A 25,651-nucleotide genomic window follows, 5' to 3' on the forward strand; every position below is an offset into this window, starting at 1 on the left:
CCAAAGTGAATTACTGCCAGTCCTGATCTCCCTCTCCCACTGCGAGAGATCACCCAGAGAAAACTACAGGCAGAATGCACAAACTCCTTACAGGCAGCCACACAAACCGACTGCACTGCTGCCCTAACCACTATGCTATGGTGCTGCCCTGAGAACTGTTGAGGACGAATTGCTGAGTGTCTAAAACCTTAGGCAGGTGGACTTTTGAAGTGAAATGTAACAAAGCAGAACATGGGCCAAAATTGGATCACTTTTTGACACTGGGTCACCAGAGCTGAGAGACACTGGACTGCTTTGCTGTACCCTCATTCTCTCTCCACTCCTATTAACCCTTGCACTAAATGATCCAATTTACAGCTTATCCTCACATAGCCCAGACCCATCAGAAATGTCCCACGTCTTTCCATCCCAACCCAAGCCTATTAAAACTAACTTGCTTTTCCCCACCAGAGAGTGGGAAAATTGTAGGAAGGATGTGGAAACTTTAGAGAGGGTGCACAGGAGATTTACCAGGATGCAGCCTGGATTGGAGAGCGTATCTTCAGCAAGCTACGGCTGTTCTCTTTGGAGCAAACGAGGATGAGAGGTGATGATAGAGCTGCACAAGATAATAAGGGGCACAGATTGAATGAAAAGTCAGAGACTTGTTCCATAGAGGAGAAATAGCTAATATGAGGGGCCATTGTTTTAAATCACTGGAGGAAAGTATGGGGGCGGGGGGGACGGGACAAAGGTCAGAGATAGGATTTTGATTTTAGATAGAGAGTGTTGAGTGCATGGAACATCCTGACAGGGGTGGTGGTAGAAGCAGATACATTAGGGACACCGAGTTTCCCTAGGTAGCCACAGGGATGGGAGAAAACTGGAGGGCTATTGTGGTGAACTATGTGCCTGTCTGGACACACCCCCTGCTGACTGCTCCTGTGGCTCCTCCCACAGGCCCCTGTATAAAGGCGATTGAGGCCTGAGCCTGGCCTCTCAGTCTCCAGGATGTAGTATGATGGTCACTCACTGCTGGTTCCTTCTTCCAGTCAATAAAAGCCAATATCTCGCCTTTACGTCTTGGAGTGAGTTATTGATGGTGCATCAGCTATGTAGGAGGAAAGTGTTAGATTGATCTTAGAGTAGGTTATAAGGTCAGCACAGCATTGTGGGTCATAGAGCCTGTACTGTGTTGTTATGTTCTATGTAAGAATCTCCAGTCCAAATCATTAATACCATTTATTGTTTCACATACAGGGTGTTGTCTAACCTGAATGTTTCCAGCACTGTTTCTTTTTCTTCTTAAGCTTTCAGAAAATCAACATTTGTAGCAATGTTGATTGTAATTAACAGTTATTAGAATGGCTCCAGGATTGAAGGATTTCAGCTCCAAGAGAAGCTGGGGCAGTTCTCCCTATCTTAGGAGGAGATTCAATGGAAGAATACAAAATCTTGACCAGGTTAAACCTGGGTAAGGAGTGGGCGGCAGGGTGGAGATACGACTCTACCAAAGGAGGTGTAAGGTGCTCCTTCCCTCCACTAGCCTGCAGGTCACCCTTGGACAAGGTGTAGCACCTGATTAGCACCACCTCGCGCCACCCCCCCTCCAACAAAAATCAGGGTCAGATGAAGCCACGGGAATTGGTGGTGGATGGTTGTATGAGCAGCTGGTACACACAATTCCTGGTTATGCGACCACTGACACCAAGCAGACAATCTCCGAAGAGTATCGATAATGGCTGAGGTCACCTGTCTTGTAAAGACACTGCAAGGCAATGGCAAACCACTTCTGTAGAAGAATTTGCCAAGAACAATCATAGTTAAATGACCATGAACACTCACATCATATGACATGGCACATAATGATGATGATGATGATGAAAGAGAGGGAGGCAGAGTCAAAGTAAATTTATTATCCAAGTAAGTTTCCATCACCATATTCTGTACTACCTTGAGATTTATCTTCTTGCAGGTATTACAGGAAAGTAAAGAAAAACAATGGAATTTATGTATAACTGTTCCTAAACTAAGAAGGACAAATAACCAACATGCAGAGGAGACAAACTATGCAAATTAAAACAAAATCAAAATAATACCGAGCATTTGAGTTCTCGAATCCTTGAAAGTGTGTCTGTAAATTGTAGAATTAGTTGAGAGTTGAGGTGAGTCAAATTATCCATGCTGGTTCAGAAGCATGGTTGAGGGGTTATAATGTTCCTGAAGCTGGTGGTGTGGGACCCATGGTTCCTGCCCAATGGTAGTAACGAGAAGAGAGCATAGTCTGGATAGTGGGATCCCTGATGATGGACGCTGCTTTCTTGTGGCAGTGCTCCATGTAAAGTGCTCAATGGTGGGGAGGGCTTTGCCTGTGAAGGACTGGGCTGTATCCACCACTTCCTGCAGACTTTTCCTTTCCTGGGCATTGGTGTACCCATAATCAGGCTGTGATACGACCAGTCAGGACACTCTCCACTGTGCACTTAGGGAAGCTTGTCAAGGCTTTCGTTGGCATGTCAAATCTATGCAAACTTCTAAGAAAGCAGAGAGGTGGTTTATGAACCAAGGTAGACAGGGTCAATGTTTTGGGCAAACATTAGAAAGGGGAGAGGCTGCAAGGAGAATATTTGTTTTGATTTTGGCTGAGTAAATATGATTGGCCATTCTCAGCCCATGCAGGTGCTGAAAGTAGAATCAGATGCCTTCAGGGAAGTTGTAAGAATTATTTGCAGGAATGGCGGGAATGAGCGGGGAATAGGACTGACAGGACTGTTCACCTTGGGGCCAGCACAGAGGCTGGGCTGAATGGCCTCCTGCCGTGTAACAACACAGAGATTCTATCGTCTAAAATGGATTGGTGTTATACACACACACACAAGCTTGTTAAAAAGCTTCAACTGGACTAATTGAAAGCACACAACCTGTTGCAACACAATAAATGTCAAAAATCACTAACTGGAAATTCCCAGTTGGGAAATAAGTTTCAGTTGTTTACAGGGGAAATTGTTGTGATGTTTTAATTGCATTCCAATGCGCACCAATTACTGCCTTTGGTATCCGCAACACTGCATTCACTGCCCTACTTGAGAATAATTAAAAACACGTCAAGAATTCCTCATAAATTTTTCTTATTCCCACATGTCCTGAGAACAGGGCATTTGGTTTGTGAGGAGTCACTTCAAAGCATCACTCTCAGTCTGGACATTTGATCTTGTACTGTTCGCCTATTGCAGGGGATGCTGGCGATCACATATCCAGGGATTCTAATACTAGACCCAGAGAGATCCAGATACTGTGCAAAAACTCTGTGATATCTTTGAAAGGGTCTGAGTGACTGGTTTGTCAGATCAGTAAAGTTACAGACTTATTCTTGAAACACATGAGCACATTCGCAAACGAGTCTGTTACAATACAGTTCCCCGAACAAGTATATGTGCGCCCCCCACACACCCTGAAAGGTCAGTAACCTTCCTTTGCAACTGGTGGCCCTGTCTCACCAAATTACACAAAAATGTCTCAACACATATACACTTTTTTTTTGTATCTACCAGTTCAGTTCTCCATGTGTTTGTGATACTTCATGATGCTGTGGTCATTGACCAGAACAGATCTAAGTGTGTGCACTAATCTTAAAAATACTCACCCACTTAGACTGCTGAGATTGCTGGCCCCACGATGCGTCATGAATGTATCCCAGATAAGCCCCCAAATACTGTGACTGTTAATGAAGTCACTGGGAGACACTGACTCTGAATAAATAAGTCTTTATTCAGCACACAAGCAGGCATCATAATGGAGGCACTCTCGGAAGAAGAGGTCTCCTGACCAAATATTACATCACATTTTATATGTTCAAGAACAAAGTTAACAACAGGACAATTTCGATAGTTACAATGCATTCATAATGCTTCCTCTGAGTTGCACTTAGTTCCAAGCATCTAGATCTTCACACTAACACACCAAAAATGAGTGTTAATCATCTTTGTTTCTGAACTGCATTCATGTATATGCAGACATCTCAGGTGCATGGGTTTGCAATCGACCCATCTGCAGCTCCAGCAAGACAATCGTTTTGAGGTGCATTTTAAAGTCGGTCTGCAATTCACTTTTAAATTTGTAGACTGGTTATTGTTGGAATTAATATTTGTTATATACCCTACCTCCAGAATATGCCCTAACACTAAATAACCCATGGGATTAGACAGTTTACAGAGAGAAGTGATGAATAAATGGAAGTGCGTTACAGGCTGGAAATAGAGAAACTGCTAAGGTTCATAAAAAGTGGCACAAGAACAAATAGGCAATAAATTCCAACATGGCAGAGATGTTCACAACAATGTGGAAACAGCAATCTAATGGAGAACATTAGATGGCTTATATAACAAACAATAAAGTTGATTCCTTTGAATATATTGTGGTTTGTAACTCACTCTCAATATTCATTACTCTACATGTAAATTTACTCCTGCCAATTAGATCACTGTTGTAATGTATTCCTAGTTTTATTTTTAAAAAGGCTTCAAAGGTTAATTTTATTGTCGAAGTATGTATATACAACACAACTCTGATATTCATCTTCTCCAGATAGTCATGAAATACAGAAAAAAACATGGGAGTTGTTGAAAGAAAAAGCATTAACAATTCCCATGTCTTTTTTTTGTATTTCAGGCTATCTGGAGAAGATGACTATCAGAGTTGTATTGTATCTGCATACCTTGACAATAAAATTAACCTTTGAAAAAAAATCTATGAATATATTACAACATCAATCATTGACAGAATTAGATTTACATGTAGGATACTGTATATTAGGAGTTAATTAGAAACCATAGTATATTCAAAGGAATCAACTTGTACAAAATGGAGATATTTATCAGGCCCTCTCAATGTCTCAATTATATTACAAACCTGAATTCCGCGTCCTTTTCTACAAACTGGCAGTGCACTCTGAATAGGTTTGTGGGTTGATGTGTGTGTCATCAGGGCCATAACAAGAGTGATAAACTCCAATGTGCACACTAGGCTCCATGTAGATTTCGGAGCTGCATTGAACATTCGATAGTTTCACAAGCACAAGTGCAGGATGGTCCTCAAGTGAGAACCAGTCATCTTGTTGCTATCACAGCCAGGATAGCTCATCGACTTGTACTTCCTCAGAAGACTAAAGTAGTTTAGCTTGTCACCGTTGACCCTTACCAAGTTTTTTTTAGCGTGTCGCACCAGACTGTCAGCCATTCTTGTCTGGCACGTGGTGTCAGGATTGGTCTCCTTTCGGATTAACCAGGTCATGATATGAACGTTCCTGACTCGACTTTTGTATTTTTATTTTACAAGGCTGAGTGGCTAGCTTGATGCTCAACCCGGCGCGGATGGAAAGCCCGTTTGGGGGTGGCCTGACTTGAATTCGAACTCAGGAGCCTTTGCTCCGGAGTCCGGCCTTTCCATCTGGATAGCCTCCAACCTGACTGAAGGAAGATTGATATCTTCAATTCTGGTAATTTCTCCCCCTCCCCCTTCTCTCTTTTTTATTCCCCATTCTGGCTCAATTCTTACCTCTTTTCCTTCTCCTCACTTGCCCATCACCTCCCTCTGCTACCCCTCCTCCTACTCTTTCTCCCATAGTCCACTCTCCTCTCCTATAAAGATTCCTTCCTCTTCAGCCCTTTACTTCTTCCACCTATTACCTCCCAGCTTCTTACTTCATTCCTCCTCTCCCCCCCCCCCCACCAAAACTAACTTACAGTCCTGATGAAGGGTCTCAGCCTGGAGCATCGATTGTTTATTCCTCTCCATTGATGCTGCCTGACCTGCTGAGTTCCTCCATCATTTTGTGTATGTTACTCCATTTTAAATATACCCAGTGACTTGGCCTCCACAGCTGTTGGCGGCAATGAATTCCAGAGATTCACCACCATCTGGCTAAAAAAAATTGCTCCTTATCTCTGTCCTAAGGAGATGTCCTTCTAATCTGAGGCTGTACTCTCTGATCCTAGACATTGGAGGTAGATGATGGGGGAGGGGGGGTTGCAGTAGATACGTTCTTTGTCTCTAATACATTTAAAGGTCTGGGCATCCAAAAGCACAAATATTCTGGCCACCAGTTGTACAGAGGTAAATAAAAACAAGCAGTTCAACACAGGGACCCAAGAGATTTTGCTGATGCTGGAAATTGACACAAAATGCTTGAGGAACTTTGCAGATCAGGCAGCTTCTATAGAGGGGAACAGGGGAATAAACAGTTGATGTTTCCACACAAGATGGTCTAGTTCAGGGGTTGCCAACCCTTTTTTTACCATGGGCTAATACCATTAAGCAAGGGGTCTGTGGACCCCTGGTTCAGATGAAGGTTTTCAACCTGAAACGTTGACTGTTCATTTCTCTCCATTGATGCTGCCTGGCCTGCTGAGTCCTCCAGCATTTGGTAGGTGCAGCACAACACAGTCATTACTTCCAGTATCCCAGCACCGTAAGAACAAGGAAGCCATCTTACTGAACGAGTCTTCATACTACTTTGTCACTCACCCATTTCCTTGGTCTTCCTCTAGGCCGCTTGACTTTTGGTGGCTCTGCTTTCTGCAAGAGATGATTGAGACCACATGAAGTTAGTTTGACTGTGTTAACAAGAGTTAAATACTATAGATCTACAAAAGACAAAGACTTGAGACAACGACATCCATTATCAAGGACCCCCGCCTCAAAGTTCAACAACCATCTCTTCCCCACTGCCATTAGATTCTTGAATCATGTGAAAAACCCCAATTTTACCTTTGATACATTTCCCTCAATTTACACTAATTTTTTTTATGCAAGTTATATATAATTTATGGTATTTTATATAATTTATCATGTCATGTTTGCCAATACAATTTGTTTTGTTTATAATGTATTGTGCTGCTGTGGGAAGCTAATTTCCATCCCATTTATAAACTGGCTATGTGTGTCCATGACAACGAATTTGAACTTGAAATTAATGTGCATGTTGGAAACCTGAAACCAGCACAGATACATAGCAGAACAAGCAGCAGCTGCGGGGGTGGGGTGGTGAAGCAGTGTTTCAGAGGATGACATGGGTCCAGAACATTAAATGTTTCTTGCTCCACAGATTCTGCTTGACCTTCTGAGTATCAACAGTGGTTACTGTTTTTTTAAAAAACATATTAAACATTAAAGAGGCTCCGTCTCAGCACAAGAGCTGTGGAAATTTATCAATATATTCTTCACATATTCATATGCCTATCGAAGAGTCTCTTTAAAGTTTCTACTATATTTGCCTCTAGTACCATCTAGGCACATACCACTTTTCCCGCACATCTCCTTTGAACTTTTCCCCTGTCTCACCTTAAATGCCTGCCCTATAGTATTAGATATTTCAACCGTGGAAAAAAACATACTGGCGATTCATCTATGCCTCTCATAATCTTAGAAGTTTATATCAGGTGTCTCTTTAGCCTCTGCAACTCAGAAGATAAAAATTAAACAACCCATGCTTATCCAAACTCTCCTTATAGTTCACACCCTCTAATTCAGGCAGCATTTTGGTAAACCTTTTCGGCACCATCTCCAAAGTCCTCACATCCTTCCTCTAGGATAGGGAAGGAGAAGTGGGCCTCGGGAGAGGAGGGGGTGGGGTGGGTGTGAATAATAGGCAGGTGAGAAGAAGTGGAAGGTCAGACTGGGTCCCACCCTCCTCTTTCTCCTGTTTGTCCACTCTCCTCCCCATCAAATTCTTCCTTCTCCAGCTCCTTCTTTTTCTCCTTCTTCTTCTGACCTTTCCCACCCACTTGGCTTCACCTATCACCTTCCAGCTACACTCTTTCCCCTTCCCCCACCTTTTAATTCAGACATCCCCTTTCCTCTCAGCCCTGAAGAATGGTCTCAGCCTGAAATGTCAACCGTTTAGTCTTTCCCTGCCTGACCCGCTGAGTTCCTCCAGCATTGTGCGTGTCTTGCTTTGGATTTCCACCATCAGTAGATGTTCTTGCTTTTGTAATTAACCTCCAGTCTTTTAGTTCATTATTATAACCAAGTTACTACCATACCATTAGATTAATATTTTACTAATGTGATCAGGCTATCAATATGCCTCTAGTCATAGTCATAGGGTATTGGAGCACTACAGCACAGAAACAGGTACTTTGGCCCACCTAGACCATGACAAACTGTTATTCTATTCTACCAAGTCCCAGTGACTTGCACTTGGACCACAGTCTTAATTTTACTCTGGAACTGGTGTGAGGAAAGAACTGGTGACTGGTTATCGGATGAGCTTGGAGAATTACGTCCGACCAGAAACAGCAACACTGAGGCAAGACCTAAATGGTAGGGAGGAAAACACAAAGTACATTGCAGATGCTGTGGTCAAACCAACACATATAACAGGCTGGAGGAACTCAGCAGATCGGACAGCATCCGTGGAAACGAGCAGTCAATGTTTCAGCCCGAAACTTTGACTGCTCATTTCCACAGATTCTGGTAGGAACGAGGCAAGGCATTCCATTCCATGGTTTTCAGGTACCTTCTGCACTGCTCGAGGCTCCTTGTTCTTGCTGCCTATCGGTCTTCCCCGAGGTCGCTTGGGTGTAGGAGGACCAACAGGTTCCTGAAGGGCATAAGCATGGAGAGTTCAAATCAATGGAAGAAACAAGTTAACAGTAAAAAATAATCCATGGTTACAAACACAAATGCCGTCAGCTTTCCAGGTGAACAGAACTGCGGATTTACTCAGGGACCAGGGGATGAGTCAGTCAGTGCAAGGAGGTGGCAGAAAGGCAAGAGGCCAACCATGATCTTACTAGGTAGCAGAGCAGGTACAAGGGGCCGAATGGCTTATTCCCGTTACTTTGTTGTGGGATCCCCTTCTGCAATCGTGAGGCGGGCACACTAATGGCTCTACTTTGTTAGACATTTGAGGATATTTGATATGTCTCTAAAGACACTTACAGATTTCTACAGATGTAGAGAGCATTCTGACTGGCTGCACCACGGCATGGTACGGAAGCTGAACACAGGATCACAAGAGGATGTGGAGCATTGTGGGCTCAGCCAGCTCCATTACAGGCACAACCCTGTCCACCATCGGGGACATTTTCCAGAGGCACTGCATCACAAAGGACACTCACCACTCTTGATGAATCAAAGGGCTAGATGACCAGCCTCTCCCATTCTCCCATTCCTCATGCCTGGTTTATCCATAATCGGAAAACTGCTTGATCCCATGTACCTTGGGTCAGATGCCACTGCACTTTCCTCTTCCTGAGATGGGGACTGGTTGTCTCCTCATTACTAGCACCAGGGAGAAGGTACAGGAGACAAAAGACCCACACACCATGTTTTAGGAGTATCTTTTTCCCCCTCCTCCATCAGATTTCTCAATGGTCAATGAACACTACCTCACTATTCCTCTTTTGTACTTCTTAAATTTTTTTTTATATAACAGTAATAGCAGTAAATTTTTGCAAGATGCACAAAATGCTGGAGCACCTGAACAGCAGCAAGTCAGGCAGCATCTATAGAAAAGAGTAAATAGTTAACGATTTGGATCAAGACCCTTCTTTAGGACTGAGAGGGAAGGGAGAGATGTCTGAATTAAAAGGTGGGGGGGGGGAAAAAGAGGCAAGCTGGAAGGTGATAAGTGTAGTAATTATTTGTCTTGCACTATACGACCACCACAAAACAACGTATTTCACGTATATGATAACAAACCCGGTGCAGATGCTGAAAACCCACATGCAATGATTCAGAAAGTTCATCTTCCCCGCCACCAAATTTCTGAATGACCCATGAACCCATGAGCGCTATCTATTCTTTTTGCTGCACGACTTACTTTTGTCACTTACAGCAAGTTTATATCTTGACAGTGGTCTATTTTCATGACACAATAAATTTCACATTACACAATACACTCAGTGGCCACTTTTATCTGGTACACCTGCTCGTTAATGTAACTCTGTATTCAGCCAATCATGCAACAGCAGCTCAGTGCATAAAAGCACACGGACATGGTCAAGAGGTTCCATTGTTCAGACCCAACATCAGAATGGGGAAGAAGTGAGATCCAAGTGACTGTGACTGTGGAATGATTGTTGGCACTGATCAGGGTGTTTTGAGTATCTCAGAAACTTCTGATCTCATGGGATTTTCATGCTAAGCATTCTCCAGAGGTCAGGGAGAATGGTGTGAGAAACAAACAATGTCCAATGAGCAGCAGTTCTGTGGGTGAAAATGGCTTGTTAGTGACTGAGGTCAGAGGAGAATGTCCAGACTGGTTCAAGCTGACAGGAAGGTGATGGTAACTAGCCATGTGTTACAACAGTGGTGTCTCCGAATGCATAGCACGTTGAACCTTGAAGTGGACGGGCTACCAGCATGGGAAGACCATGAACGCAGACTCGGTGGCCACTTTATTAGGTACAGGAGGTGCCACTGTGTGTACGCCAATGATAATAAATCTGATTCTGCTCTTCATCATGTTATCCTGGCTTGCTTTACATCCCTCTGATAAAGAGGACCTTGGTCCAGCTTCTCACTCAAACGGTGCTACTTTGGACATTGCCTTATTTGCCCAGATGCTTGTGCTCAACTCTCTAGGCTGGGGCATGTGCCGATGATGTTTTTGATTCCCAGGAGTGTGTGCCACCCACCGATTCACAGAGAAATTGAACCCAAAATCAGGAGTCAGAACATGCTTAATTTGCCAAAAAGCAAAGACAGAATTCAGCTCCCAGTGAAAGGTTAAATTTCAATTCAATGGGTCTTTAATCGACTGGCTCAGAGCCAACAAGCTGATTGGCCACCTTTTGGGTAACATTTGCATGATGATTCACTCTCCCACAGGTGGCTGGTATGGATTCAATGGGCCAAAGGGTCTGTTTCCAAGCTGTGTAACAACGAATATTCTCTGAAGATCGTCACCTCATTGTGGTGGAGAGGCTTCTGAGTTTCTGAGATCCTGAGCAATGCCATCTGGAGGACAGCTCTCGATAGGGTCACCCATGGTGGTAAGGTCAAAGGGGAGACTCCAGACAAAGAATGATCCAACCAAGAACTCAAAGGTAGAGCTGGATGAAGATGATGAAACTTTACAATGGTAAGAAGGCAGAGAAAGGCTGCAGCACTGATCTTGCACTCCATGCCACTGGACCCTGTCCCTGATCTATCAAGGACTGTGCAGTGGCTTCCCATGCATGAGCCTCCCCATGTTAAACAAAGTCACCCACAGGCATCATCCATGAAGGGTATAACCCCTTGGAAGAACATCATACACGACCTGAGTGATCACATTACTATAGCATCAGTTGTGGGAGTTATTGGAAGGTACTCTAAGGGATTGGATATACAAGTATTTGGATAGACATGGTCCGATTAAAGATAGTCAGCATGGCTTCAAGTGTCGTAGGTCAAGTCTAACCAAACTTGTAGAGTTTTTCAAGAAACTTACCAGGAAACTGTATGAAGGCAAGTCAGGAGATGTTGTCTACATGGACTTTAGCAAGGCATTTGACAAGGTCCTGCATGGAAGGCTGGTCAAGAAGGTTCAACTGCTTGGCATTCAGGATGAAGTAGGTAATTGGATTAGACATTGGCTTTGTGGGAGAAGCCAGAGTGGTAGTAAAGTGGTGTGCCACAGGGATCGGTGCTGGGTCCTTGATCATTTGTCATCTATAATCAATGATCGAGATGGTAATGCAGTTAAATAAAGCAAAAAATTTGCAGATGACACCAAGATTGGGGGACTAGTCAACAGTGAAGAAGGCCATCATGACTCACAGAGGCATTTACATCAGCTGGAAAATCGGTTCAAAATAGCAGATGGAATTCATTGCTGACAAGTGCAAGGTTTTTGCACTTTGGTAGGACCAACCAGGGTAGGTCATACACAGTGAATGATAGGCCACTGAGGAGAGTGGTAGAACAAATGGATCTGGGAATGCAGGTCTATAATTCATTGAAAATAGCATCACAGGTAGATAGGGTCAGAAAGAAAGCTTTTGGCACATTGGCCTTCATAAATCAATGTACTGTGTACAGGAGACGGGATGTTATGTTGAAGTTATACAAGATGTTGGTGAGGCCTAATTTGGAGTATGATGTGCAGTTTTGGTCACCTGCCTACAGGAAAGACGTAAACAAAGTTAAAAGAATGCAGATAAAGTTTACAAAGATATTCCCCGGTCTGCAGGACCGGAGTTATAAGGATAGATTGAATAAGTTGGGACTGTATTCTTTAGAATGTGGAAGACTGAGAGGAGATTTGATAGAAGCATACAAAATTATGGGGGGTATAGATAAATGAAAGCAGGCTTTTTAAACTGAGGTTGGGTGGGACTACAACCAGAGGTCGTAACTAAAGGGTGAAAGGCGATAAGTTTAAGGGGAACATGAGAGGGATAATCTTCACTCAGATGGATGTGGAACGAGCTGCCAGCACAAGTGGTGCATGCAAGCTCAACTTAAACACACAGAAGTTTGGATAGGTAAATGGACAGTAGGGATATGGAGGGTTATGGTCCCGTTGCAGGTCGATGGGAGTAGTCAGTTTAAATGGTTTCAGCATGGACTAGATGGGCCAAAGAGCCTGTTTTTGTACTGTCCTTCTCAATGATTCTATAACTGATTTCTTTCCCACAATAAACAACTTTCTAATCATTTATCATTGAAAGAAGGCAACAATGAGATCCTCTAGGAGCACATAACTAAGGATAAACACAATGTCTGCATTCATTTTGAGAGGACCACAGCATAACAGCAAGGATGTAAAGCTGAGGCTTTATAAAATACTCCAGGTGAGACTTCACCAGTGTTAACAGCAGTTTTTGGTCCCTTATCTAAGGAAGGATGTGCTGACATTGGAGAGGGTTCGAGGGAGGTTCATGAAAATGATTCCAGGATTGAAAAGTCTCTCATAGGATGAGCGTTTGATGGCTCTGGGCCTCTGCTCACTGGCATTCAGGAAAATGAGGGGTGATCTCATTGAAACCTGTTGAATGTTGAACGACCTGATAGAGTGGATGTGGAGAGGCTGTTTCCTACGGTGAGGGAGTCTAAGACCAGAAGACACAGCTTCAGGACAGTGGCATCCTTTTTAAGTGGCAATGAGGAGGCATTTCTTCAGCCAGAAAGTGGTGAATCTGCGGAATTCATGGCCACAGGAGGCTGAGGAGGCCAAGTCATTGGGCATATTTAAGGCCCAGGTTGATAGGTTCTTGTTTAGTCAGGGCATGAAGCGATACGGGGAGAAGGCAGGAAACTGGAGCTGAGAGGGAAATGGATCAGCCATGATGAAATGACGAAGCAGACTCAGTGGGCCAAATGGCCTAATTCTGCTCTTGTACCTTATGGTCTTCTGGTAACCCAGGCCAGATACAAGGCCACTTCCTGTCACCTTCTCTTGTGCCCTGCCAGCGACAACAATCATTGTGTAAGAGGGAGATGCGCGTTGCTTTATACTTGAAAGCTCGTCTACAAGGTGCGACAAAGAGTGCAGTGAAAGAAGGAACTTGTGACCAGATCTTGAAAAACAAACTGCTCAGAGCGAGCCAGGACACGTTTCATTTGCCAGTGCAGCTAAGATGGATCTCAGCTCCCACTGAAAGGTTAATCTAACATTAAACTTCATCAATATTTTTCTGAGGTCCTTGAATCACAGTGTGAAATGCCCATAGAATGAACAAGAATATATTCAGCAGGTCAGGAAACAGAGGATTAGCTGGTTGAGGCAGGACAGCAAGAACATTTAAAAGACATTCGGACAGGTACATGGATAGGAAAGGTTTAGAGCAGGGGTTCCCAACCTGGGATACCAGGACCCCTTGGTTGATGGTAGGGGTCCATTGCATAAGAGAGGTTGAAAACTCTTGGTTTAGAGGGATATGGGCAAAACGTGGGAAAATGAGACTAACCAGGTTGACATCTTGGTTGACACAGACCATTTGAGTCAAAGGACCTGTTTCTTTGCTCCATGACTCCAATGTACCATTTTAGTTCAGAAGAACTGAACAGTTAACAATTTCAATCACACTCTCTCTCGCTCTCTCCAAATGCTGTCGGATCGGACCTGATGGCATTATCACAATCCCTGTTTTTTTTATTTCAGACTTCCAGCATTTGCAGTTTCTTTGTGGCCGCTCCTCCCCCCCCCTCCCCCCAACCCTGGTTGCAATTCATCCTTCTGGCCAATGACGGGTGGTGGTGCTGCAGTGCCTCTACTGGCAGAGGGTGGAAGTGCAGTTGAGCAGTTTCCATTAGCCTTGTGGACACCATTACGTACAATGGAAAAAGATAATAGTTGCATGATTTTATGAAAGTACATTGCAATGTAAACAGTCAATGCACAGTACTGAAAGGAACCAACTTCAAAAACATCAGCTTTCACACATCTAACATCAGCAGGTTTATAAATAGTTATGGACTTCAAGATCAAACTGCAGGCAGCAATCAGCATAAATATTAAAGGGCATGACCGTCCATTCGTAACACAACAGACCTGAAGCAGCACTGGCTTTGAAAATGCTTTCATTTCAGTTACATAAGTTTCCATTCTTGCTCTTTCCACTGGTTTTAAATTGTTAGGGGTCTCAGCTAAAGGAGTTTGTGGCTTTTACTGTTTTCGTGCACTATCTTCTACACATGCGTGCATGCACGTTTGCACTGGGTCGTGAACGAGTGATTTATATACCATGTGGTCATAATTAAGTACTTTGCTTTCGATCAGCACGTTAAACAAATACACCTTACATGTTTCTCCCAAGTTATATATTCCATTCCATACCCGATGCAGGGTCTCAACCTGAAACATAAACTGTCCATTTCCCTCCACAGATGGAGCCCGACCAGCACGGTTCCTCCAGCAGTTTGCTCCTCACTCGGGATTGCAGCATCTGCCGCCTCCTCCATGGGTGGACGGTAGCCTAGGGGTTAGCGCTGTTCTTTACAACGCAAGCAATTGAAAGATTAGGGCTCAATTCCCGCCACGGGCTTTGCCCGAGTGGCCCAGCTTCCTCCCACATTCCAAAGATGTATGGCTAGGGTGAGTAAGTTGTGGACGTACTATGATGGCGCCAGAACGATGGTGGCACTTGTGGGCTGCCCCCTGCACGTCCTTGGACTGTCTTGGTTGTTGACGCAAATGACGCTTTTCACTGTAAGTTTCAATGTTTCTGCAGCAAATAAACCTAATCATTTCCATTCCCGTGAACCTTCTTTGATCCAAACAATTTGCAGGTCAGAAATGGGGCCACAAACCAAGTCCCAAAGCAGCAGGAGGCATCTGCAGTACCACAGTGGTGGGCAAATCTATCCCGCCTATCTCCTTCTTCGTACGTACAGGTCAGGTGTTCATAAACCAGGCAGGATGTTGGAGCAGGTCAGTAACACGCTCATAATTATCGGGAAGGGACATAAACCATAAGACATCTCCCACTGCTGCACCAATTAAATGAACCAATCCAAGACGATGTTCAGAAATCCAAGTAGGGAATTCAACACCTAAACACCAATGTCACATCAGCCAACTGAGGCTTTGTGAGATGTGTTGGAATCAGGTAGATTAACTTATGGCAAAGTTATTTCCCATGGTAGGGGATTCTAGGACAAGAGGGCACGACTTCAGGATTGAAGGGCGTCCATTTAGAACTGAGATGCAGAGAAATTATTTTAGTCAGAGGGTGGTAAATCTGTGGAATCTGTTGCCACAAGCAGCTGTGGAGGCCAAGTCATTGGGTGTATTTAAGGCAGAGATAGATAGGTTCTTGATTAGCCAGGGCATCAAAGGATAGGGGGTTAAGGCAGGGGAGTGGGAATGACTGGAAGAATTAGATCAGCCCATGATTGAATGGCGGAGCAGACTTGATGGGCCAAATGGCCTACTTCTGCTCCTATATCTTATGGGTAAAACAACTACTAAAGCAATGGATCCACTGGTAAACTATCACCTGCCTCATTTTCCCATCACCTGCACTTCCCACTTAACACGCACACCAAGTAAGTTCTACCTACTCTGGACCTGCCTCAAGCTACTCTGCCTCCACTTCCCATTATAATCTAGGGTTATAACAATTACAGTTTGGCCTGTCTTCCACACTAACCCAGACCCTTTCCCACATGCTCCCACCATGGGTTGTTGCATTGTCCCTGAAGTCCAGCTGACCCAAGGTCTTCAGGGATGAGAAGCTATCACCCAGCATAATGGTTAGCACATCTGCTTACAGTGCCAGCGATCACCAAACGGGTTCAATTCCCGCTGTTGTCTGTACGCTCTCCCCGAAACCATGTGGTTTCCTCCAGGTGCGCCTGTGTCCTCCCGCGTTCCAAAGACGCTTGGGTTAGAACTGGTAAGTCGTGGGCTTGCTGTATTGGGGCTCGAAGCAAGGCGATGGGATTACATGATTGCTTTGGGGCCCTGAATTCTTCCCTCCCGGCACTTATCCTTGAAACTGGAAACTGCTCATTTACCTCCATCCAGTGCTCCTGATGCGGTCTCCTCTACATCAGTGAAACCCGACGCAAGTTGGGTGGCCATGTTGTCGAGCACCTTTACTCCACCCACCAAAAGTGGAATTTCCCAGTAGCCAGCCACTTTAACTAGATTCTCATTCCAGCATGTCAATCCGTGGCATCTTCTTTTGCCACAATGAGGCCACTCTCGGGGTGGAGGAGCATATTCCACCTGTGTAGCCGCCAAACTGACAACAGGAACATTGATTTCTTCTTCTGGTAAAAATTTTCTCTCCTCTTTCCCTCTCCTTCTATTCTCCACTCTTACCTCTGCTCACCGGCTTATCACCTCCCTCTGCGTCCCCTCCTTCTTTCCTTTCCCCTATGGTCCACTCTCCTCTCCAATCAGATTCCTCCATCTCCAGCCTTTTATCTTTCCAACGCACCTGGCTTCACCTATCACCTTCTAGCTGTCCTCTTTCCCCTCCCCAACTTTTTATTCCCGCATCTTCCCCCTTCCTTTCCAGTCCCGATGAAGGGTCTCGGTCCGAAACGTCAACTGTTTATTCATTTCCATGGATGTGCCTGACCTGCTGAGCTCCTCCAGCAATTTGTATTTTGCTCTGGATTTCAACAGAGGGACGCAGGGAGGGGTTTCACAGAGCATTGAGAAATCTGATAATGTTTCTGAACCATTGGGAGTGGTCCCAGGCTCCTGTTCCTCCTCCCTGATGGGTAGTTATGAAAAGAGGGCATTTTCTGGCTGGCGATGGATGCTACCTTCTAGAGGCATTGTCTTTGGAAGACTGGTGTCCATGATGGAGCTAAGTCTATAACTCAGCTGTAGTTTCCTCCCACATCTCGAAAAGCTGTACTTTGTTAGGTTAATTAGCTGTCCGTAACTTGCCTGTAGTGTGTGGGTGAGTGGTAGAATCAGGCCATTCCCTTTTCTCTCTCCTACCCTCTGGGGGAAGGTACAAGAGCTTGAAAGCCCAAACATCTGGACTTAAGGAGAGCTTCTGCCTCACTGATCTCAGATGTCAAAACAATCACCTCTTTTATATTCTCTTCCTGGTGGTGTTGCCACCTTCTCAGACGCTTAACTCTACGGTAGTGTAGCAGTTAGCGTAACACTTTACAGCACCGGTTATAAGATGAGGGAATTCAACTCCCACCACCGCCTGTAAAGAGTTTGTTCTCATTAGAAACATAGAAAACCTACAGCACAATACAGGCCCTTCAGCTCACAATGCTGTGCTAAACATGTAATTACTTTAGAAATTACCTAGGGTTACCTAGAGTTTTTTCTAAGCTCCATGTACCAGTCCAGGAGTCTCTTAAAAGACCCTATGGTATCTGCCTCCACCACTGTTGCCAGCAGCCCATTCCACACACTCACCACTCTCTGCCTAAAAAACTTAACCCTGACATCTCCTCTGTACCTACTTCCAAGCACTTTAAAACTGTGCCCTCTCGTGTTAGCCATTTCAGCCCTGGGGAAAAGCCTCTGACTATCCACACGAACAAATCCATTGTTACCACTTTAGTATTTCGTTTTGCACAACTTCAGATTGCTGAACAATTTTTGCACACTCCTGCTGTGGTGTGCTTGTCGTGTTAATTGTGGTATTTATTACCAGTGTTTATAATTTACTCAGTGAGCTTCTTGAAAACAAGAAACTGGGTACACATGACGATAAAACAACCCGAATCTGAGTGTGGGAGAATAAAACAGTGATTAATGTAGACTCAAGCTTTTCAGCAGATGTTAGATATCTTGAATGATTAATGTGGGATTACTCTAATGCAGGGGCTCCCAACCTTTTTTTAATGCTATGGACCGCTACCATTAACTGGGAGGTCCAGGGGCCCCAGGTTAGAAACCCCTAGTGCTGGGGTGTCAAACTCATTTTAGGTCACGGGCCGGATTGGGCAAAATGCAGCTTCATGCAGGCCGGATCAGTCGGGCGCATGCGAACGCAGCTTTCATTGCCTCCGTTTTTTCAGCCTGTTCTCATGTGTCTCAGTCTCTGCTATAACTACAAAGTGTTTCACTTCACAAATTCGGTTTCTTATGAAGAAGACTGTTGAGCAAGCATTATTTTTATGATTGGTATTAACTTACAATCATAGGCTTCTTATCGCCGGGCCATTAATAATTAAAATAATAGATCTATCTAAAATGATCTCGCGGGCCGGATATGATTGTACACCAGGCCGGATATGGCCCGCGGGCCTTGAGTTTGACACCTATGCCCTAGTGCAATAGGTGGTTGATGGTTACCAAAGTCCTGATGGGCCAAAGGGCCTGTTTTCATTCTGTATCTCTCTCTAACTGGGACCTCAAACCAGGTTAGGCCTTACACAGTGAATGGTGGGGTTCTGTGCAGTGTTATGCAACAAAGGGACTTCGGAGTGTAAATGTGCATGATTTGTTGAAAGTGGTGTCAGAAGCAGTGACGAAGACATTTGACAGGCTGGCTTCTATCAGTCCCAGGACAGGCACTGAGGACAGGAGCTGGAAAACTGAACTGCAGTTGAATAAGATGTTGCTGAGTATTGTGTACAGTTTTGGTCACCTTTTTACAGCAACATCTTACTCAACTGCAATTTAGCTTTTTCTCGTTTAAGAGTGCAGGAAAGTTCTACAAGGCTGTTGCTAGAGATAAAAGGAGAGGTTTCATAGACTAGGACATTGTTCCCTGTAATACAGGAGATTGAGGGGTGACTTGACAGAGGTATACAAGGTCATGAGGGCCGTAGATAGGGAGAGGGTACTAAAACAAAATGCTATAGGTTTAGGAATAGAGGTGAACAATTTGTAAGGAGCACCAGGAACAACTTCTTCACATAGATGGTAATGCATATTTGGAATGAGCTGCAAGAAAGAGTGGTTGAGACAGGCACATTAGCAACATTTCAAAGCCATTGAGACATGGACACAGAAGAGAGGTTTGGAGGGCTATGGGCCAAGTGAATGTAAATGGGACTAAGTTTCTGGTCGAGGGAGGCCCATCAGCAACATTTAAAAACCACTGAGACATTGTCAAAAAGAGGAGAATTTTGGAAGGAGATGGTCCAAATGCTTGAGGATGGGACTATGTTTCTGGGCAACACAGTCGTTGTGGATGAATCTACCACTCTGTAAGAGCTCAGGAAAATGGCAGTTGTTTAAATGCAAGCCACTACGAATTTGACCCATACAAAATTGTTTGCATCTTTCTAATGAAAATTGAAAGGTCGAGAGTGAACATGGAGAGTGGGGGAGTCTAGGACCAGAGGGTGCAGATTCAGAATAGAAGGATGTCCCTTTAGAATAGAGATGAGGAGGAATTTGTTTAGTCAGAGAGTGGTGAATCTGTGGAATTCATTCCACAGATGGCCATGGCCATGGAGGCCAAGTCACTGGATATATTTAAAGTGGAGGTTGACAGGTTCTTAATTACTAAAGGCATCGGAAGTTACAGGCAGAAGCCAGGAGAATGAAGATGAGAAGGACAATAAATCAGCCATGACGGAATGGTGGAGCAGATTTGATGGGCCAAATGGCCCAAGTCTTCTTGTGTCTTATGATCTAACGTTATGAAGGAACTCAGCATTTCTGATGAAGGTTCTCAAGCCGAAATGTTGACTGTTTGTTTCCCACCAAAAGATGCTTCCAGAGCTGCTGAGTTCCTCCAGCACTCTATACCTATTGATCCAGATTTCCAGCATTTTAATCTCTCATGTGCTTTACTACTACAAATTGCCCTGGAAACACAAAGGTGATTCGGCTTACTTGAGGCTGCTTCTTCGGCCTTCCGCGGCCTCGCCGCACCGGTTCGCCTGGAGCAGGCTGCTTGGGAGCTGCAGCGCCCTGCCTGGCTGGAGTCTCTCTTGCCCCGCTGTTGCTCATTGCTCCTTCTGGGTGGGGAGGGTGGGGTGGGGAGGTAAGGGGAGGGCGTGAAGCTTCCTGAGATCTTCAGAACAAAGATGGCGGGTGCTGGTTTTGCAATGACCAATGTTTCTTCCTCTGTGTGCTGGGACCCTGTTGACGGTCAACTCCTCAATTCACAATAATAAAATCACACCACCTGCAAAACAAAAAGGAGGGGAGACCAGGTAAGACCCCAGTCCTAGCGTATTCCTGGGAAATTTCTAGGAACAAATAACCTCAGCAACTTAACGAGAGATTGGAGGTCACGAAGTAGGAATCTTCCCAATTCTCATGATACAGAGTTTCCTGTAATATAGTCTTCATTCAGATTCACTTATTTATCACATATACATTGAAACATATAGTGAAATGTGTCATTTGCATTAACAACTAACATACATAAGGTTGGGTGGGGTCAGCTCACATATGTCACCACATACTTCGGTGCCAACACAGCACATCCACAAATGTGCGGCAGAACAACACAGACAGAACCAAACAGACCAAACAAGCAACAAAACGACCGCAGAACAAGCCCCTTTCCTCCCTCCCATCTTTGTACACACAGGGACAGTTCAAAGCAAATTTATTATAAAAGTACATATCGGTCACCATACACAACCCTGAGATCCAGTTTATTGGAGGCATACACAATAAATCCAATATCCATAATAGAAGTAATGAAGGACCGCACCAACAGGGTGGACAACCAGTGTGCAAAAGAAAACAAACTGCAAATACAGAAAAGAAAAAGAAGAAAATTCAATTATAATAAAAAATATATTGAGAACAATAGATTGAAGAGTCCTTGAGAGTGAGTCTATAGGTTGTGGAAACAGTTCAGAGATGGATCAAGTGAAATCATCCCCTCTGGTTCAGCAGCCTGATGGCTGAGTGGTAATAACTGTTCCAGAACCTGGAGGTGCGAGCTTGAGGCTCCGGTACCTTCTTCCTGATGGCGGCAGCAAGAAGAGAGCGTGACCAGGGTGGAGAGGTAGATGTGGCCTTCCTGTGACAGTGCTTTGTGTAGATGGTGTGTGGACCTTCCCAGCGATGGACGTCATATCCAATACTTTTTGTAGGATCTTCTGTTCAAGGGCATTGGTGCTTCCATAACAAGCTGTGTTGCAGCCAGTCAATATACTCTCCACCACACATCAATAGAAGTTTGTGGAAGTTTTAGATGTCATGGCAAATCTTCACAAACTCCTAAGGAATTAGAGGCGCTACCATGGTTTCTTTGTACTGGGCCCATTACAGGTCCTCTGAAAAGAAAACACCAATGAATTTAAAGTTGCTAACTCCACCTCTGATCCCCCAATGAGGATTGGCTCATGGACCTCCAGATTCCTCATCCTGAAGTCAATGTCAACCCTGAGGTCTTTGGTCTTGCTGACGTTGAGTAAGAGGTTACTGTCGAGGCACCACTCAGCCAAATCTTCATTCTCTTTTCTATTTGCTGATTCCTCCTCACCTTTAAAAGTGGTGTTGCTTGGCATTGGTGTTCCAACTCCAGGACAGGATTCCAATCTTTGCTCATCAAGCTTTGACTTCCATCATTAGATCGACCTTCGAGTTTCAGTCTTCGGTATTGACCCCTGGTCCAGCAGATAATGGGACCCTGAACTTCAGGATTGAACTCTGGGCTCCCCCACTGACTGGCCCTCGTGCCTCCTGCTCTCACAGATCTTGGAACCAAATGACCTGGCTCAGCCCAACATCCACTGATGTCCATCTTCAGCAATCCACATCACGGGGACTTCAAGCACAGCATGGTGGCTTGGACTCTGGCTGCCCTTTGTCCCATATCCACATTGTTAGCCTTCGAACTTATTAATGGCAGGAACCTCACAGCATTAATGTACAGAAAGATCTTGGGGTCCCTGAAAGTGGCATCGTAAGTAGATAGAGTGGTAAAGGTGGCGTGCAGCACAGAGTATAAAAGTCATGAATTAATCATGCTGTTGCCTAAATCCACTTGGGATATTGCATGCAGTTCTGGTTGGCCCATTACAGAAGATTGACTTTGAAGAAAGTTCAGAATTGCTGCATGGATTACAGGGTATGGCTTATAAGAAGAGGATGAACAAACTTGGATTGCCCAGAGGGGATCCCTAATGGAAGATAAGATTATGAGAGTCATAGATGGAGCTGATAGATGGGAGAAGGTGCTGGATGGTCATATGAGCAGCCGGTGCCTATCACAAGTCCTGGTTATGCCACCCATCTTGTAAAGACACTGCCCAAAAGAAGGCAATGGTAAACCACTTCTACAGAAGACCAGATTTGCATGGCCTAGATGAGCCGAAGGGCCTGTTTCTGACCTGTATTATTCTACGCCTCTAATTGCCCTTCATTAAGTAGTGATGAGCATTCTTGAACTGATACAGCCCTTCTGATGAAGGTAGTGTCCCCTCTCCCCTCATACCACTGAGTAGGGAGTATTAGGGTTTAGGCCAAGGACTGACAGTGAGTTTCCAAATGAGGATGGTGTGCGATTTGGAGGGAGCCTTACAGTTTGCTATCAAAGCTGCCTGGTCAAGTGAACTGTAATGCATTTTGTTTGCGGACACTGTACAGAATGGCGGGGGGGGGGGGGGGGGTGGCAAGCACCCTGCTCTGTCCTAGAAGGTGACAGGCTTTCTCGGAGGTTTGGGCCTGCATCCACCCAGGCATGAAGTCAAAGAGTTACACATGAGGGAAGCAGGCTCTTGGACCTGATTGGTCAGATAATCTGCGATGGAACAGTTCAGGAATAGTTATTACCCTTCAAAAATCAGGCTCCTGAATCAGTGTGGATAACTTCACTCATCTCAACTCTGAACTGATTCCACAGCCAACAGACTCAGTATCAATGACTCTACAACTCACTCCCTCATTATTTCTTATTATTTGTTGTTTTTGTATTTACAGTTTGTCTTCTGTTGCGCATTAGTTCGTCAGTCTTCGTGTGTAATTTTTCATTGATTTGGTTGTATTTATTTGTTCTACAAATGCCCGAAAGAAAATGAACCACGGTGTTATCTGGTGACACATACTTTTTTTTAAATAATAAACTTACTTTGAACTTTGGTCTATGTCAACCAACCTGCCTAAACGAGCCAGCACCATTAATATGGCGTGTGCCCACAGGATCTTGAAATAATTTGATAAACTTGAAGATTATTCTCTAGGTCTCTGAGTGTATTACAGCGGAGGTTGACAGATTCTTGTTAAGTCAGGGTGTGAAAGGTTATGGGTAGAAGGCAGGAGAATGGGATTGAGAGGGAAGTGAATCAGCCATGGTGGAGCAGACCTGATGGGCCGAATGGCCTAATTCTGGTCCAACATCTTAGTCTTGTCACATGTACTGTACATTGAAACAGTCAGTGAAATGTGCTGTTTTGTGTCAATGACCAACATGTACTGGGGGCAGCCCACAAGCGTTACTGTGCTTTTGGCACCAACATAGCTTGCCCACAACTTGCTAACCCTACCCGCAAGTCTTTGGAAGGTGTATCAGAACAATACAGCACGCAAGCAGTTCCTTCGGTCCAATTCTTCCACGCCAACCAAGATCCCATTTGACTGTGTTTGGCCCATATCCCTCTGAATCCTTCCTGTCCAAGTGTTTTTTTGAATGTTGTTATTGTATCCGCCTCAATGACTTCCTCTGGCAGCTCGTTTAGTTTACCCACCGCCCTCTGTGTGGAAAATCTGTCCCTTTCCTCTCTCACTTTCTATCATACCCTTTAATTTTTAACCTTCCTACTTAGGGACTAGACAAGTGCATTGGGGAAATAAACCAGAACACATAGGAGCAGAATTAGGCCATTCAGCCCATTGTCCCTGTCCTGACATTCTAACATATTTGATTTATTATCCTTCTCAACCCCATTCTCCCACCTTCTGCTATAACCTTTGTCATTCTTAATAATTAAAAACGTATCAACCTTTGCTCTAAATATACCCAATGAGGGGTGACCTCATGGAATTTATAAAATCATGAAGGAATATGCATAAGGTGGAGAGTCATATTCTTTTTCCCAAAACTAGAAGGCACAGATGTAATGTGGGGAGGAATTGAAAAGAGACCCGAGAGGTGATTTGTTTATTTTTACATAGAAGGTAGTGAGTACCTGGACCGAGTTGGCAGGAGAAGTGATCAATCTCTTTCATGATGGGAGTTCAGTGAGACTGTCTCTCACTGCTCCCCCTCTGTGATCTCACCTGTCAGCTTGTCCTCCTCCCTCTTCCCCCCCCCCCACCTTTTTATTCTGTCTTCTTTCCACTTCCTTTCTCATCCTAATGAAGGGTCTCAGCCCAAAATATCTACTTTCTATTCCCCGCCCCCATAACGCTGCCTGACCTGCCGAGTTCCTCCAGCATTTTGAGAGTGTTGCTCAGGATTTCCAGCATCTGCAGAATCTCCTGAGTTTACGGCTGGCAGGGACAAGTTGGGCCAAAGGATCTGTTCCCATGCTGTAGTATTCAATGGGATGCCTACCCTAGGAAATAGCAAGTGGAAAGTATTCTAATGTGCTCTGGGATTGTGTACGCAGATGGCAGAAAGTTCTTCTGGTGACAGAAGATTAATTACATTGCAAGATACCCTGTCTCTGACCTGTTCCACAGACTTGTACAGTTCAGCCAATGTATGCATCAGGCAAACATAGCCAGCTCGGCCTCCACAGAGATTCTTACAACAGATTACAAGGCTAGAGATCACCTCAGATGCGACCAGCCTACTTCAGATTTTCTATTGAACGAGAACCAAAGCGCCAGTTGACACATTACAAAACCAACAAGATCAGATTGATTGAACACCAATTTCCCCTTCCCACACAGTAACTCATTCAGAAGTACACAAATTGTGTGTACCTTTCTGTTTACCGAACATCACGAATGTTTCTGTTGAGATGTTGATCGATAAATAACTTGTCTACACGAGTCTGGCTTCATTTTGAGTCGCACTCAATGGAACTCAAGAGAAGCAATGACTGCAAACAGTGTACGTTAAGAGTCAGTAAGTCATACTCAGAAGCTCTGCAGATGCAACATGCACAAAGTGATTTAAGTGTGTTGCTCATGAGTCAATACATGTAGACTCACTCTGACTCCAACGCTAGACCATGCATCTAATGCTTTATCTAGATTCCCAGCCTTACAATTAACCGAGGGGTCTGTAGGGGCTCCTGAAGAAGTTTAGTTCTCCTCAAGGAGGACGAGTGCCAGTAACGAGGGTTTGAGTTGCTCTTGCTTCATGCTCGGTATTACACCTCCTGCTTAGAACCTGAATGCCTTTTCAAAGTCTCCTGTGATCATTCACTGCCCTCCTCCAATGCA

The 25,651-nt window shown here is 44.5% G+C and overlaps 1 protein-coding gene across 1 annotated transcript; it reads right to left on the minus strand.

The window, feature by feature from the left end:
• Nucleotides 1-541: 541 nt before the first annotated feature.
• Nucleotides 542-20,315, minus strand: LOC132378144 (high mobility group protein HMGI-C-like). The gene is made up of 4 exons (XM_059944882.1): nt 20,189-20,315; nt 8,495-8,578; nt 6,502-6,552; nt 542-598 (listed from the first exon to the last, which is right to left on the minus strand). The coding sequence occupies exons 1-4, from the start codon at nt 20,303-20,305 to the stop codon at nt 542-544; spliced, it is 309 nt and encodes a 102-aa protein (XP_059800865.1). The 5' UTR covers nt 20,306-20,315.
• Nucleotides 20,316-25,651: the final 5,336 nt, after the last annotated feature.

Source organism: Hypanus sabinus, chromosome 19 (assembly GCF_030144855.1).
Source record: "Hypanus sabinus isolate sHypSab1 chromosome 19, sHypSab1.hap1, whole genome shotgun sequence".
Taxonomy (NCBI): Eukaryota; Metazoa; Chordata; class Chondrichthyes; order Myliobatiformes; family Dasyatidae; genus Hypanus; species Hypanus sabinus.